The following is a 17,862-nucleotide window of genomic DNA, read 5'->3' as shown; positions in this document are numbered from 1 at the left end:
TTTATTTTAGTTATTTTATCTTTTTGTGCAGCACTTTGGAAACCTTGTGTTTATTTAAACCATGCTATATAAATAAAGTGGATTGGATTAGATTGGAAGGTTATTTATCATCCCTCCAATTGGTCCAAACTGTCTGAATCCTGTTTTCCTAAAGTTTCATGTAAATCCCTCCCAGATGTTTGAGTGTTAGGTAGTGAAATTATTTGTCTGACCAGAACAGACAGAACATTAGAAAAAACTGCACCTGTTCTCCTCAAGGATTAATAAATGGAACTAGTGTGCTGTAATCAGACAGACAGACATCTTGGGAGGAAACTGGAAAAAGAAATAAACTAGATCGAAGCAGTGAAGAATAAATCAGATTTTAGCTTGAAGATACTCAGTGTGGATAAGTAGAATATCAGCCATATGTCTGCAGTTTAGAGTCAACACAACTTTACCATCAGAAATATCAGCACTAAACTAAAACATGGTGACTGACCTCAATGTCTGTAGTTTGCAGAGGGGAGACTGGAGAAAGCCACGGAGCTGCTTCACTCCACCATCTTTCAGGTCTTTGTTGTTGCTCAGATCCAGTTCTGTCAGATGGGAAGGGTTGGACTTCAGAGCTAAGTCCAATGAAGCACAGCTGATCTCTGACAAATTGCAGCTCCTCAATCTGAAAAAAGGATAAAAGGTGTGTTGAAGCAGATGCAGATAAAAACTAAAATAATGAAAAAAACAAAGACTAAAAATGTAGAAAAATAATTTTACTGAAAGCTAAAGTACCAGAAAAATTCTAAACTTAAAGTTGTAAACCAAGCACAACCAGAACATGCTCTAATGACATGTGAAGGTCCAGATCAGGGTGTGTTTATTAGTCTCCTCCAGGGAAATATTGTTTTGGATAAAGAGCAGAGCTGCAACACAATCCAGAACCAGAACAACACAAGCAGCATCGACTGCAAGATGAAATAGATTAGATAAAGTTCAGAGGAAAAGTCTTCAAACACATCCCAGCATTTATCTTGGGTTCTGTTCATCTTCTGCCAACCGGTCGCTTCCTAGTTGGATTGAAGGAGGAATAAATGAATGTTTAATATGATTGTGTTTCCATAAAGAGCCCTGGATCTTTTCCCTGACTTCATTCAAACACTCTGATAACAAGTTACACCCATGTGCTTTCTTCTCTTGCAGACTTTCCCCAGCAGAGAGAAATTATGACATTGGAGACCGAGAGCTTTTAGCCATAAAGCTAGCACTTGAGGAGTTGAGACACTGGCTAAAGGGAGCGGCTTACCCTGTTTTGGTATGGACAGACCACAAGAACCATTCAGTCAGCCAAGAGACTTAACCCTTGTCAGTCTAGCCGGTCTCTGTTTCTCTCTCAGTTCAACCTCTTCATTTCCTATCTTCAAGGATGTGGAAACATTAAACCTGGTGCTCTCTCTAGACAGTTCGCCCCTGACGAATCTGAGAAGTCTCCTGCTCCCATTACTCCTCCTAGCTGTTCAGTCGCCCGAAGTCACATGGGAGATTGAGGACCTTGTTAAGCAGGCTCAGCAGTCTGAGCCAGACCCTGGTACAGGTCCACCTAACAGAATTTTTGTCCCTTCACCTATTTGTGCATGAGTTATTAATTGGATCCATACTTTTAAGTTTTCTGCTTATCCAGGTATCAGTCGAACTGTGGCTCTCATTAATCAACGTTTTTGGTGGCATGTTGTCTCATCAGCTTTCTGCCGGATTACTTCAGCCTTTGCCCATTCCCAAGAGACCCTTGTCTCACATTGCGATAGATTTCATCACTGGACTATCCACCTCTAAAGGTATGACCACCATTCTCAACATTATCGACTGTTTCTCTAAGGCCTGCCACCTCGTTTGGCTGAGGCAACTTCCCACAGCTCTACAAACAGCCCAACTCCTTGTTAAGCACATTTTCCACCTTCATGGGATTCCCCAAGACATCCTCTCAGATACAGGTCCCCAGTTCATCTCTCAGGTTTTGAAGGGTTTTTGTTCGGCCCTCGGGGGGACAAAGTCTCACTCACTTCTGGCTATAATCCCCAGTCTAACGCTCAAGTCGAGCACATTAACCAGGAGTTGGAGGCCAGCCTCAGAGGTCTGTCATCTTTCAACCCTACCGATTGGAGCCAGTTTCTCCCATGGGTTGAGTATGCTCACAACACCCATGTCTCATCTGCCACCAGACTCTCCCCTTTTGAGGTCTCTCAGGGATATCAGCCTCCCCATTTTCCAGCCGAGGAGGCTGCCATTGCTGTTCCCTCTGTTCAGCACTAAATCCGCCGCTGTAGGGCCGTCTGGAATAGAACCGCTGCGGCTCTCGGACGATTGGTTGAACTCAACCGTAGGAGGGCTGACCGCAGTAGGAGGGTCACCCCTACGTTTTCTCCGGGCCAAAAAGTATGGCTCTCCACTCGTGATATCGCCTTGAAGGCCATCTCTAGAAAGATGTCTCCATGCTTCATCAGTCCTTATGAGGTGGAAAGGACCATCGGCTCATCCGCTTTCCGTCTCTGTCTCCCCTCCACTGTCTGAATTCATCCCACCTTTCACATCTCTCAACTGAAACCTGTTTTTTCCAGGCCCTTGTGCCAAACTGCTGAGCCCCCTGCCCCCTTGGATATTGATGGTCACCCTGCCTACACGGTCCGCTGGATTGTTGACGCCCGTCACCATGGACGTGGGTGGCAGTACCTTGTTTTCCGGCGAGGGTAAATAGTCCCGAGGACCGCTCCTGAATCCCTGGATCCTTTATTTTGGACCCATCCGGGGTGGTGGTTGTTGAGGGGGGTACTGTTAGGAATCCAGTTTGTGTGGGTTGTTTTTTGTGTTTGTCTCTCCCTCCACCACCAGGTGGTGCCCTGTACTTATTGGCCCCCCTGCACACCTGTTGGTTCGTTGGTTCATCATTGAGGAGTATTTGAGCCGTTGACTGCCACTACCTCGACGCCAGAGTGTTTGCCAGGTTTGGGTACTCTAGCCAAGCTGAGATCAGCTGAGTCTAACCTGAGCCATTGTTTCACTGAGTTTTAACATTGTTTTTTTTTTGTCTTTGCCTTTCTGCAGGGAGCCTTCCTATAATCTAGATGTTTGGCCTTCTCCCCCTGGAACGATCCTTTGTGTTCAAACTGAGCAGGGGAAAAACCTCCACACACTCGTTCAAATCCAATTGGCAGTCCACTCAATTGCTCCTCAGGGTCCAACCAAAACCAACCTGTCTGTCCTCCAATGAGTTGCCCTTCTTCTGAATAAACCCACACCTTCTGGTTTCTGTATTCATGGCCTCAATCCAGTTTCCTATGGCCCCTGAATGTGGGTCAGATCACTTAAAAGCATCATGACAGTTTGTGTATTCACTTCACCTTGCTAACGGTCCCTGTTGTAATCCGAATAACCTGTGCTATGACCAGCTCTTCTACATGAGACTGGATAAAGGCTGAAACAAAATGGAGAGCAGACCTTTTTGCAGGAATATATTAATAAGTCATCTCTAAATCTATTGAACAACCAGATATCATACGGGTCCTAGTTCCTGAGCTGAGAAAAGGTCATAACCATGCTTTTCCAAAAAGGCAAGGCAGAGCATATTTATATTGTCCATTCACCAAATGACTTGTTTACATTGCAAAGCTCACTTTTGAAAGAAAGAACAACTCAGAGAATAATTTAATTTTGTCTTGTCTCTCCTTTTCATGTCATTCAACATTTCAGCTTAGAAAATGTCAGAGTATGATTTTAGTATAGCAGTGGCAGTTATTTATCACAAGGAAAAGCACTACATATGAAGCTACACTGTTCAATTTAGCAGTTTTCACAAACCCAAGGTGAGTCCTTCCTGGATTTGTGACAGGTATACAGTGCACACAACGCTCTGTGCTGGGGTTCCTGTTACAGATATTGCACACCTTACCTGCTAATAATAAGAATGAAAAAATCTCAAAAATAGACTTTAGCACATATTCTGAACGTAAGAGTTGTAGTATGAACCAGATTAAGTTTTCTATGTATCCTACAAGTTTGGAGGTAATACAATGATTTATAGTGTACTTATTGGCTATTTGCTTATAATAACAATACAAAAATCTCCAAAAATACAGTTTGGCCTATCTTCCGAAAGTAAGCATTGTAGTATGATCCAGATGAAGTTATCTATGTATCCTACAAGTTTGGAGGCACTACAATGATCTATAGTGTAGTTGTCAGGACTCTGCCTTCTCCACAGGTGTTCCAGGTTGACTGGTGAGTGGAGCATGCACATCTGCAGGTGGTTTTGCAGCACCGGGGCACTCTATAAGAACTGCACTCAGACAGCAGGAGGACGCCTGAGTGTTACCGTAGTGGTATGCTAACCTACCACGGTCTCTAGCCTTGGTCAGCTCTTTGAGTATTAAATCTTACCTTTTTGTCTCCCAGTTACCTCCTCATGTTCAGATCCATCCTCTCGAGTTCTCGTGATCCCTCACCTTGTGGATTCCTCTGTGTGTTTCCCCCAGTTCCTTCCGAGTCGGTTCCCGCCTCTGGACCCATCTCCCTCACGGGCATCCAGCTGTTTCCTTCCGCTGTTCTGTATTCCTGGATTTTCCCAGTGCTGTTAGGACCCTCTCCGGCTTCCGCTCTCTGGTCACCTGGACAATCGGCATCACCTTCTTCAGGCAAGCACTGAGTCCAATCCGCTTCCTCCCCAGTTCGGCTTTCCCCGCTCTTAGGTAAGCTTTCGTCCAGCTGCACATTCCTCTCTGCTCTGTCCGTGGTTAACCGCCCCCTCACTCTCTTAGACGTACCAAGGCTCCGGTTCCTTGTGCTGTGCTCCGGTCTGCTGAAGCAGATTCCCCCTCGTTAAAGCACTCAATAAATCTCTTAAAAGATCTGCCTGTTTCCAAGTGTATTCTGCATGTGGCCCAAACACATCAATCCAAACATGACAGTAGTCATTGCTCATTTAATACTATTCTAATGATAAAATAGAGGTGCCGATAGTCATTTAGGATTTGGGAAATTTTCTCAAAAAAGTTATTATTTTCGAATCCAACAAATGTGATATGAAAGACATGAGATGAGATACACCTGAAATGAATTTGACAATAATCCACCGCTCCTTTGTGACGCTTTTGAATATTTTGCTCTAATTATTTTGCAGCTGGCAGATGGTCCCCAAGCATTTGCGAAGGAGCGAGCTCTGCATTTTGACCAGTCTAATTCTCCCAGTGTAATACCAGATACTTTTTGAGGAAACTATGGTTGTAGCTCGCTGTCTGCCTTGCCGTGGTTCCGGAGAGGTGTCCGTTTTGTAGAATAAATCATCCACCAATGAGTTATTAATCTGAAAAAGACGAATCTATAAATATATTGCCAACTTTACTGCAGTCTCACGATGCTGCCTGCAGGGCTGCAGCAAAGGAGAGAGGAGAGATCGCTTGAGTTATATTTGCCCCCTAGTAAATTTGTCATTATTTTATCAGATGGTCATCAGATGTTCATTACTGTATAAATATCCTTGCTTTCCCTCTCTACAGCATTCCAGCTCATGCAGCTATTTTCATTGTACAGATCAGTTATCGTTTGATGCTGGGCTGATGACATAGACCTAGTTACATTTCATCACAAATATGATTTTTTCCCCCACCTTCTCCCAGGTAAAGAGAGCAGGGGGGAAAGATAGACTTTAGCTAAAACCAAAACTGAAGGGGATGAAATGGTTCTCCAACCACAGCGCTAATGGGGCATTTACTTATTTAAAAAGGATTCATGAGTTGTGAAGTACTGTTGGGGGGACTGGAGGCTGATGAAAATTCTCATATCTCTGGGGCTTCTAGTGTTAAAATTGACTTTAACAAGTAAAACAGTGGCATCTCTTGAGCTTTATTCCTGGCTCCAGCACCATATCTTTTTTTTTTTTTTTGAGCGCAGTTCAATTCATCAAAAACTTTATTAATCCTGAAGGGATATGAGTTGCAGTAACTCATAAGATTTCATTTCTAACCAGTTGTTGTAGGTGTTGGCAGGAAATGATCAGGAATGATCTTCTGTAGCGGTCTGTCTGGCACTGGATCTGGACCTCTTTAGTTTCCATAGAAACCCATACCCATCTCCACCTGAATGACTGATGGCTAAGCTAAGCAATGGGAGTTGTTGTGCCATATGCCATGATCATGGTTTTTGGACATTGGGAACCAGTATTCATATTTCCTTTTGACATGATGATCAGAGAAGAAGACACAATTTTACAAGCAACTGTAATATCTCTGCACCCCCCCTTAAGTCAACTGCCTCTACAGAAACTCCCACAGAGGTGTGATTTGCCATCCCCCCTCTGTGTTAAGGACATTGAAACCATACAAAACACTGGATTTAAGTTTTCTTTCTCATGAAGCTTTCTGAGAGTCCATGTCGGAGGGGCTCCACCAAAATGGAGATCCTGGCAAACATCCAGATCTCTACAGTGATCAAGGATAAGTCACCATGGTTGACCTTTCAGAACCAGACTGCAGAAAAACAGACTTTTCTCTTGAGTTTCAGAACTTAGAGAGGCAGAATGGAGAACCCCTGGATCTTGTGAGCCTCTGTGATTCACTACTGGATGAAAACTCAAGCCTTCCAAATCGACATGGACAAAAGGTTTGCAGGTCTGGCACAATGTCTTTTGATGATTTTGATCAGTTCATGTGTTTAGTGATGAATAAAGACAAAGCTAACAGCATGGACCGCATGATATGCTACAATAATATGCTTTCAGCTGTTGTTGAAGCTTGGAAAAGCTTTGTTTCACTAAGGGTTTAAACACTGACATGACATTAGTGTCCATGTGGTCCTCATATGCTCTTTACATTTTGGTTACCAATTATGACCAAGACTCATCTAATGGAATCATCTTTCTATTTGCTGCTAGCTATTTCAAAGAGGGTAAAGAATCCTTTAACTAAAGGTTATTGGTTCCTGATTAAGGAAATTATTTAATAAATAATTATTATTTAATAAGATTATTTCGCCAAATAATGTTTTATTCACCACATGGATTTGCATTGTGAATTGCTCTGAAAACATTCCCTTTTCTCTAAATTATTGAAAAGCTAATTTGATTTGGTTTTCAAACTAAACTTTAGTTTAGTTGAGTTTCACTAATTTTAGTTAAAAGTTTTAAACTTAAATATGTTTGATTTGGAGCTGAATGATTTTTGTTAAGAAACTTGTATAGTTTGAACAGAAGTTGTGGTGAATTTATTCCATGTATGTGCAGAATTAACTCTTTGACCATGATTTAACCTCAAATTACTCTTTCATTTATTGTCCTAAAAAACAGCTAGTAGGCATGTGTTCATTAACAATATATAACAGCCGAAATAATATCTGATTAAATAAGATATTTACCACACCTGCCGGAGAAGGCTATACACATCGTAAACTATCAGAAATATAAAGTACCAGCTAGCTGGGAACTGAATATAACAGTTATTCACAACATAAATATGGCATCCAACCTGGATAGGCATTGAACTTAAAATCACAACAGGGTTGACAATATTCTGACCTCATCAGAACCAGAATGAAGGAAGGGAAGAAGAACCAGAGCCAATGAGACTAATGAAAAGCTGTATTCCAGGTTCAGGTGTTTTTTGTAAGGAAACCAGACTCATTTAGATTCAAGTTTATTTATCATCCCTCTTATTGCTCCAGACTGTGTTTTTTTTCCTAGTTTCATGTAAATCCCTCCCAGATGTTTGATTGTTAGGTAGTGAAATCCTTTGTCTGACCAGAACAGACAGAACATTAGAAAAAACTGCATCTGTTCTCCTCAAGGATTAATAAATGGAACTAGTGTGCTGTAATCAGACAGACAGACAGACAGCTTGGGAGGAAGTTTGAAAAAGAAATAAACTAACTGGGTCGAAGCAGTGAAGAAGAAATCTGATTTTAGCTTGAAGATACTCAGTGTGGATCAGTAGAATATCAGCCATATGTCTGCAGTTTAGTGTAAATGCAATGTTACCATCACAAATATCAGCACTAAAGTAAATGATGGTGACTGACCTCAATGTCTGTAGTTTGCAAAGGGGAGACTGGAGAAAACCACAGAGCTGCTTCACTCCGCTATCTTTCAGGGTGGTGTTGTTGCTTAGGTCCAGTTCTGTTAGATGGGAGGGGTTGGACTTTAGAGCTGAGACCAGAGAAGCACAGCTAATCTCCGACAAACTGCAGTTCCTCAATCTGAACAAACAATAAAAGACGTGATGAAGCAACTGGAGAGACAGTTTAAAACTAAAATAATGAATAAAGATTTGTGACAATAATGTGACTGAAAGCTAAAGTCTCAGAAAAACTTAAAGTAGTAAACCAAGCAGAACCAAAACATTTTTAATGACGTGTGAAGGTCCATGTTAAGGTGTGTTTATTAGTCTCTTCCATGAGAAGTCTGTGTTGGACAAAGAGGAGAGCTGCAACACAATCCACAACCAGAAAAACACAAGCAGAATCAACTGCAAGAAGAAATAGATGACAAAAAGTTCAGAAGACTCTTTTAGGAGGAGTCTTTTAACACATCCCAACATTGGATGTATTGCACTTGGTAGGATATTTATCAGTAATGATTTCTGAGTTCATTACTCCTCAATATTAGCTTGCTGTTCCAGTGAGAAGTTAGAACAGTTCCAGTTAGAATTGATGCTTTCCACAACAGTTTATCTAATTAAGACATTTCCTCTGTCCAGATATACAGTTTTAATCTTCATTCTATATGTGGTAAAGATTTGAGAATGGAATGAGAATGGTGTCCTTCAGCTAAGAACAAATTGTAATATTTTGATAAGGTTGGAGCAATGGATGTCTCCTCATCTGCTATTGTGTGTGATGTAATGATGTGATAATGTGTCAAACTAGAGATATATAAAATGCCTCCTTAACTGTTAAACAGGGCCACCCTCTGAGAGGTGGGCCCGGTGTGCAGCTGTCTTCTGTAATTCTAGACAACTTCTCTGATTTGAGTAAGATTACAATTTCTATCAAAATCTGTTGTCATGTCTCAGTTTTATTCAATACATATAAGTTATGAAGTGTTATTTACGTGTTTGTCCCAAGTGATCTCTTGTCATGGAAAAGAACCGGAGAGAAAAAGCTCCAAGGTGTAGACACAGAGAGCCTTTAATAGACTTCACAAAAAGCAGGCTAATGTAACACAAATCTGATCTTATTTAATGTCTGAACGGCCGGGTTCTGATCCGTTCACCTAAAAAAGACGATACGAGCCATGTCAATATGTGGACTAAATGGGATGCAGTATCCGAGCAAATGAGTTAAAAAAGCTTAACACTAGATGTTTCAGAGAATTCCAGTTTTCCTGCAAGCCCCCCTCCCCTCTTCAAGTTTGTGTATTCACTCTACCTTGCAAACTGTCCTTTTTGTAAGGCAAATTACCTGGGACATGACCAGCCCTTCTACAGGAGACTGGATAATGCTGAAACAAACTGGCATCAGAACAAGAGCATGCTCCAAACACTTTTCATTACCTTCCCCTACAACATCAGACCTTTTTGCAGGAATAGCTTGATAAGTCATATCTAAATCTTTTTTTTAGGCAAACCTATTGAACAACCAGATATGATTTGGGTCCTAGTTCCTGAGTTGAGAACAGGTCGTAACCATGCTTTTCCAACAAGGCAAGGCAGAGCCTATTTATATTGTCCATTCACCAGCAGACTCATTTAATTTGCAAAGCTCTCTATGTGAAAGAAACTTAGAGAATAACTGTGTTTTGTCTGTTCTCGCCTTTTCATGTCATACAACATTTCAGCTTAGGGAATGACAAAGAGTATGATTTCAGTATAGCAGTAACATTTATTTCACCCAAGTAAAAGCACTACATATGAAGCTACAATTGTCTCATCTAGCAGTCTTTACAAACCCAAAGTTAGTCCTTCCTGCATTTGTGACAGGTATACTTTATGCAGTGCACACAATGCTCAGTGCTGTGGTTCCTTTTGCGGAGATTACACACCTGGCCTCCTTATAATAACAATGAAAAAATCTTTAAAAATAGAGTTTAGCACATTTTCCCAAAGTAAGAGTTGCAGTATGAACTAGATGAGGTTATCTATGTGTGCTACAAGTTTTGTGCCACTACAATGATCTATAGTGTAATTATTGGCTATTATATGCTTATAATAACAATGAATAAATCTCCAAAAATACAGTTTGGCCTACAGTTTTATGTTAAAGCTGTAAATATACAGTCATATGTTTATATAACTATTTTTTTATGTATTATTGTTTTCGAAGCTGCAATTTAAAATATGAAATTGTTCTAAACAAAATTTCTTTTTGTTTACACTTGTGTACACAAAATGAAAAATAAATCTGTCTAAGTCATAAGTAATTATTGGCTTTTTTATTCTTATAATAACAATGAAAAATCTAAAAATATAGAGTTTAACACATTTTCCCAAAGTAAGAGTTGTAATGTGAACTAGATGAGGTTATCTGTGTTTGGAGGCACTACAATGATTTATAGTGTAAATATTAGCTATTATATGCTTATAATAACAAATAAAAAATCTCCAAAAATAAAGTTTGGCCTATCTTCCCAAAGTAAGAGTTGTAGTGTGAACTAGATGAGGTTATCTGTGTATCCTACAAGTTTGGAGGCACTACAATGATCAATAGTATAGTCATTACTCATTTTATATTTATTCTAATAATAAAATAGAGGTGCCATTTGTCATTTAGGCTTTTGGAAATTCCTCAGAAAAGTATTATTTTCTAATCCAATACATGTGATAATAATCCACCTCTCCTTGGTGACGCTTTTAAATATTTCTCTCTGATTATTTTTAACCTCTTGCAGAGTTCACTTCTCCTGCGCATTTCTGGAGCATTGAGCTCCCCATAGGATCCAATGTAGTTCTCCTAGCACGATAGGAGACTCGCTTTTAGGAAACTACAGTTGTAGCTCACTGTCTGCCTTGCTCTAGTGTCTGTTTTGTAGAATAAATAATCTGCCAACGAGTTATTAATCGGTAAAAGCCTTGAGTTATATTTCCCCCTAAATAAATAATGGTCATTATTAAATAAATATTTTTGCTTTCTACAGCGTTCCAGCTCATACAGCTATTTTCATTGTACAGATCAGTTATCATCTGATCGCTGCGCTGGTGGCTCCACTGAAATCATTGCGCTGTTGGCGACACTGATGACGTAGACCTAGTTATATTTAATTACAAATATGATTTTTTTCCCCTCCTGCTCTCAGGTAAAACAGTCTCAAAGAGAGAGACTTCAGCTAAAACCGAAACTGAACGGGGTGGAGAGGTTCTCCAGCCACAGCGCTAATGGGGCAGTTACATCTGAAAAGGGATTCATGAGTTGATGAGTACTGCAGGGGGACTGGAGGCTGACGAAAATTCTATTATCTGTGGGATTTCTAGCGTTAACAAGCTGATAAAGAAGGTCGGCTCTGTTCTAGGAACTCCTCTGGAACCTCGGGAGATGATTTCACAAAGAGGAAGATTATGGACAACAGTGAGCACCCTCTTCAGACCTGGTACTGAGAGCACAGAAATGAATAGAATTTCAGCAGCCTCAAATTTCTGCTTCAAATCTCCTTTTCTCATCTCTGCAGAAAATAATGAGTCATTTTATCTCCATCATTAGATTGATTCAAGGAAAGTGTAAAACCAGAGGATCCAGGTTAACAGGAGTGTAGTTGGAGCACTGTCTGTGCACTGCCTCATCACATACTGACTACACTTCTCTGCTCAATGTTATCACAACCAGAACGCTTAACACTTGGACTGTAGAACCCATTAGTAGTACTGTAGTCATCCCTATTAGAACCCATGACATTACTGTCTCTGTTGGGATCTGGAGGTCTGTCCACTTTCTCCACTAGAGGGCGTACTAGATCTCCTAGAGCCGGAGCTGATTGCAACCACCTGTCGCTCATCTGCTCATCAGGAGATCTGTATTTAAGGAGGCAGAGGACTTCTCTCCTGTGCCAGAGTGTTTGCCAGTTTCAGTTAGCAAGCCTGAGCCAACCTGCCTGTCTGAATCTCTGACTCCCTGAAAACCAGAACCTGAACCTGATCTGTTTTCTTCTCTCTGCTTCCTAGATTGAACCTGTCTGAAACCTGAAACCCAGAAGAGTATCTCTGCCGGTAATCTGCCTGTCTGTTCTCTGAACAACCCTGGAAAACTATTCCTGTCAAAGACCTGCCTGCCCGCTCTCTGAAGAAACCAGAAGGGAAACTCTAATCCGTAATCCGCCAACACTCAAACCAAGCTCTGCCTCTGCCTAGCCCTCAGCCTGCCGACAGCCTCTGGACCCTCAAGGTTCCCCCCTCAGCCGCTCAGCTCAACTCCTGTACAGGAACAGCCCTGCACACTCTCATCCTGCAAATTACCTGGACCTCCACTAACTCCTCTGTCCCCCTCTGCAGTGAACCCACTCGTGACCAGTCCTGGACCTGTTAACTCTGTGTGCATTTCAAAACCCACTTGTGACCAGACAAGTTACCCTTGGGATCTGTTTATTTATTGTATTCCATCTTCTAAATAAACCTTTGAACTTTTATCCTGTCTCGGAGTGTTCTGCATGTGGGTTAGGCACCTGAAGCCAAACATGACAGTCTCTAGATCCAGTTTTATAGAACTTCTGACCATTTTTCATTCTGATCCTCTGATGGATCACCTTTATGAACTGGATAAGCTCAGTTTGGGATCAGAGGTTCAACAACCATCCCCTAATATGATCAATCTGCTCTGTTCAACATAGGTTCTGTCCAGGACTGTCTGCCTCATCACTCTGACTACACTAATGAGTCAGGTAATGATCAAACCTATATTACACTGAATTTTAGCAAAACAGACCAATAACATCCTGCAGGCTCTATTTCCCTGTCTTGTATTAAAGGTATAGTGGAGGATTCTGCGAATTAAAAAAATCACCTCTGCCGTCTCAACTTTAATAAAAATATGCACATGCAAAACTCTGAGTCTGCACGAGCTGATTTCTCATTGTGCACGCTCTGTTTAAAAGTTACTGTTCGCATCGCTCATACAAGCTTACGTTCCAAAAGAAGATTTTGCAATATAATTTTTCCACTTTTTTCCACTTTCTTCCACTTTTTTTTTATGTCAGACACACCATCAGTAAGTGAAAATGGGCATGAGCACGTAAGATGGCTTTACGTAAACTTTCAATTCAATTCAGTTTATTTATATAGCCCAATTAACAACACGTCATCTCAAGGCACTTTACAGTTCACCAGATCATACACTCAAATTGATTCAAAATTTTCTATCTAAGGAAAACCCTTTGATTGCATCGACTCATTGACTCGAATGCAATCCCTCACACTAAGCATGCTTGTAGCGACAGTGAAGAGGAAAAACAGGAAGAAACCTCCAGCAGAACCAGGCTCAGTGTGAGCGGCCATCTGTCTAGGCCGACTGGGGTTCAAGGAGACCGAAGCAGAGATACAAAAAGCAGCTGTAAAAGGTGGCCAGGAAACACACAGCCAGGCAGACAAATTCTGAGCCAACTTCCATGTCACAGGATGAAGAGAACACATCAAGCCAGTGACAGTCAGAAAAACTACAGCTTTTAAATACAGTTTGTGGACTTCCTGATAGTAAAGATTTACAATATTCCAGCCGTGAAGTATTAAGAAGATTAGAGATTAAACTAAGAAATACAAAAGAATGGGAGAATAGAGATATAATGAAGCAGAATGATGAAATTGGGGTCCCCATGCCTTCCAGCAGTCTAAGCCTATAGCAGCATAATTACAGAGATGGCTCAGGATAACCCTATAAGCTTTATCAAAAAGTAAAGTTTTAAGCCTAGCCTTAAAAGTAGACAGGGTGTCTGCCTCACGGACTAAAACTGGTAGTTGGTTCCACAGGAGAGAAGCCTCATTACTAAAACTTCTGCCTCCCATTCTATTTTTAGAAACTCTAGGAACCACTAGTAAACCTGCAGATTGAGAGCGAAGTGCTCTGTTAGGGACATAAGAAACAATCAGATCTCTGATATCAGATGGAGCTTGGCCATTTAACACTTTATATGTGAGAAGGAGGATTTTAAATTCTATTCTGGATTTAACAGGAAGCCAATGAAGAGAAGCCAGGATAGGAGAGATATGATCTCTCTTTTTAATTTTCATCAGAACTCTCGCTGCAGCATTTTGGATTAGCTGAAGGCTTTTAACTACAGCTTGTGGACTTCCTGATAGTAAAGAATTACAATAGTCCAGCTTTGAAGTAACAAATGCATGTACTAGTTTCTCAGCATCACCCCGGGAGAGGATACTTCTAATTTTTGCAATATTCCGCAGATGAAAGAAGGAAATTCTAGAATCCTCTTTGATATGGGATTTAAATGACAGGTCCTGATCAAAAATAACACCAAGATTTTTATCTGATTATCTGAAATCAGTTTAATCCCATCCAAATGAAGTGACTGACTAATCAGCTTCTTTTTCAAAGACTCTGATCCAAAGACGATAACTTTTGTTTTGTCTGCATAAGTGTTGGGCACGTTACTTTGAAAAATTTCATTAGTTATAGTTACTTGTTACTTCTCTCAATAAGAAACTTAGTTACTAACTGAGTTACTCCACAATAAAAGTAACTAGTTACTAGTAAAAATAACTATTGCGTTACTTTTGTGTTTCTCGCCCCCGTAACCCTCACCACAGGGGCCCCACCTTCTTGCAGTGTGTTTCAAAAGCCAGTTGAATAGAGTGGACGACAAAGAATTTAGCATTTATTGCAACTCAACATAAATGACATCAGGGGGAACGCTATCTGACGGCCTAAAAACCCTGTTAGATAGGGTTCCCCCAGCTTAACATGGGGGGGATTATTCTTTTTTCTTATTCTTCTCTATTAATGAGGAGAAATATGCTGCACTTGCTTTACAAAGGGTGCTTTTATACAGCAGTAAACAATTTTTCCAGACTAGGTAGGATTTCCGTAGGCCTGTGGAGTGATATTTTCTCTCCAGTTTCCTATCATTTTGCTTCACAGTGCGCAGCTCTGCATTAAACCAAGGAGGCAGCATTCTGTTTTTAACGGTTTTCATTTCCAAAGGGGCTGCATATCATGATAATTATTGACAATTAGGAGGGCCACTTAATTTGATGATCCACCTGGAAAAAAAACATCCTCCCCTATACCTTTATTTATATTATTAGGCCATAAGATATTCTTGTCATGATCTTGGAACCATAGGGAGGGTTTTACTCCTCCTCCTCTAATTTACTTTGCTCTTCCCCAGCCTAATTATGTCTTATCAGATCCACCTGTTTCTTCTGCTATTTATGCCACCATTTCTTATCCCAAGGTGCCAGATTATTCTAGCTCCCAGCGAGTCTAGTTCTGGCATTTTTCTATATATATTTGTTCTGTCTAAAATTGACCTGTTTCTGCCCCCAGACTTCTGAGTTTTGGCCACCCATGTTCTGCTATGTTTTGCCGGTTCTGTTTCTCTGAATTTGACCTGTTACCGACCTTGGACCTGTCTTCTGACCACAGCTTGGATTATCCCTCCTTGATCCCTAGACAAGTGGATCTCTGGTTCGGGCTCAGTCTCACGCTGCGGAGCTCAGCTCCTCCGGACTTCACTCCTCCTCCTGAGCTCAGACTGAACTTTGCCAGGTTGGTGACTTTCACCTCATTATCTTTTCCCGTTTGAGATTCAAAAGTAACTGATCTGAGTCCACATCCCCATAGTGTATCCAGTGAAGCTGCCCCAGCTGATGAGCAGCCACACCTAGCTTTTTCAATAAACTCCTTGAAGTTTTACTGTCTTTCTCGTCTGAAATCTGAGTCCTATTCTCTGAGCTTCTGACAATTCTTACTGTCTGAGAGTGTGGATTTCATGATCTGTAAGCAACCAGTTATCCTAACAATGTAAAAAAATAATAAAACAAACAACAACTATTTTAGTTCACATGATTGTAGAAACAAACACTTTCAGAATATTGAAGAAAATGCAAATAGTCACCAGCATCTGTGCTCATTAACATCTGAAGAACACAAGCAGATTAGACACAGAGCAAATTATTCTTGGTCAGAAAACCTGTGAAACCAGTAGGGTTTCACGTGTAGAGAGAATAGATAACTGAGAATAGATAATCGATCAGAACCAGTTCAAACCTTTTAACTCTCCTGGAATCATTCAAACTTTTTATTTTCCAATCCCTAGTATAGATGCCCAGTCTTTAAATCAGCAATAGAAGCTTCCTAATACCAGCAAAGAAAGATCCACAGCAGTGTGTTCAGCCATCCGTTTGAAAGTGTGGCTTAAAGTTTATTCCAGTCTCTACCTGGGACACTGGGGATGGGATTATATTAATCAAAGGATGGTGCACATCAGCATGAGAGCCTCATCTTTGATCTGCTGCACCGGTGTTGTGCTAAGGTAGGTTTATTAATCCTCCTTCCGGCTTCTCTAGGCAGAGCGGAGCCTTTTTATACTTTCTTCTTCTTACTGTAGCCCTCATTTAAGCAATGTTAGTAAAGATGTGAGTTTTGGGTTCTTTGCATCAGTATGCCCTCTTACTATTTAATATCTCTCCAATGCTTTTGTATCAAATGCCATTGCACACTTCTAAAAGAAATTAGACTACATACCATGTACAGTAAACCAAAATAGCCCCCTTTAATTAGGCAAAAATAATAATATGACAGGTTTTTGGGTTTCAGGCAAAACAGAAAAAATAGAGCAGGGTTCCAACTGCACAATAAATCTGCATACACAGTGTAAAACACAAGTTATATAACCCACTATTGTAAAAACTAAACCTAAACCTGGCAGAATTATACTGCATGTTGCAGGCCTGAGCATATGCTCATGAATGTAGGAGTACCACTTTCTTGACAGTCCAGAGCCTCTTCACTTAAAGAGCAAAATATTAAAGTTCAAATCAGTACATTGTGTACACCTCATTTTCCAAAGATGAAACCGGGCAATATACCTTTCATTTGTCCGGAAGGACCTGAAATTGATTACAAGAAATAGCAGGTCAGGAATGATGAAGTTGTGTAGCTTCCATGTGCTCTAACTCTACTGGCCAGAGGTCCTCTGAGAGATGCTGGCCCTCAGAGTGACTATATGGAGTCTGTCTCTCGTTATCCAGTCTGCTAACGATCTTCTGTAGCCCTTTAAGTTCCACTCTAGCAGCCAAACAGCAGCTTCCAGTAGTCCATGTTAGTGAACAGCTAGCTTAGCTTCACTCTAACTCTCAAGTTCATCCAGCAACAAAGAAAACAAACACACAGCCCAACAGCTTCTCCTGAAACTACTGTGTCCTGCTAATCTGCAAACTGTATATTAAACTTCTCCTTACAACAAGTCTGAGCTTACTCACTTCTAAACCAGAGCCTTTGGACATTTTTAGCTTCACTGAATATGTCATCCAGATGTCTCAAATTTATTTCTTCATAGTCAAAATTAACATTTCAGACATCTAAAATAACATTATTCCTATCTAAAATTAAACATTTCAGATATCTAAAATGTAATTCTTATTAGTACAACTGATGTCACATTTCCCATTTATGTGTAATTGGACTTTTAATTCCAGATATCTGAAACTTGCGTTAAATAAAAATTCTTCCTATCTCAAAATTTACTCTAACTAGGATTCATTCTAATTTCAGATCTCCATAATAGAATTACTGCTGTTCATAATTACTTTTTCAGATATCAAAAATGAATATAACATAACAGATATCCAGAAATCCAATTCTTGCTAGTAGAAATATAATTACAGATATCAACTACTTATTTTGTGACTAGTTAAATTAGAATTCCAAATATCTCAATTTTAATAATGCCTATCAAAAATTTAGTTGGTGTTACGA

The 17,862-nt window shown here is 40.4% G+C and overlaps 1 protein-coding gene across 1 annotated transcript in view; it reads right to left on the bottom strand.

Annotated features, from left to right (window-relative positions):
* Nucleotides 1–17,862, bottom strand: part of LOC107100969 (NACHT, LRR and PYD domains-containing protein 12-like) — a 60,890-nt gene that overhangs the window by 17,597 nt on the left and 25,431 nt on the right. Inside the window, exons 7-8 of the mRNA XM_015399682.1 lie at nucleotides 8,032–8,208; nucleotides 482–658 (exon numbers count right to left, since the gene is read on the bottom strand). Of these exons, the coding sequence (XP_015255168.1) occupies nucleotides 482–658; nucleotides 8,032–8,208 (354 nt within the window). The remainder of the gene's footprint in view (nucleotides 1–481; nucleotides 659–8,031; nucleotides 8,209–17,862) is intronic.

This window comes from Cyprinodon variegatus, unplaced genomic scaffold (genome assembly GCF_000732505.1).
Source record: "Cyprinodon variegatus isolate N-32 unplaced genomic scaffold, C_variegatus-1.0 Scaffold1037, whole genome shotgun sequence".
NCBI lineage: Eukaryota > Metazoa > Chordata > Actinopteri > Cyprinodontiformes > Cyprinodontidae > Cyprinodon > Cyprinodon variegatus.
The sequence above is the reverse complement of the archived record's forward strand: the minus strand, read 5'-3'. Positions and strand labels throughout refer to the sequence as shown.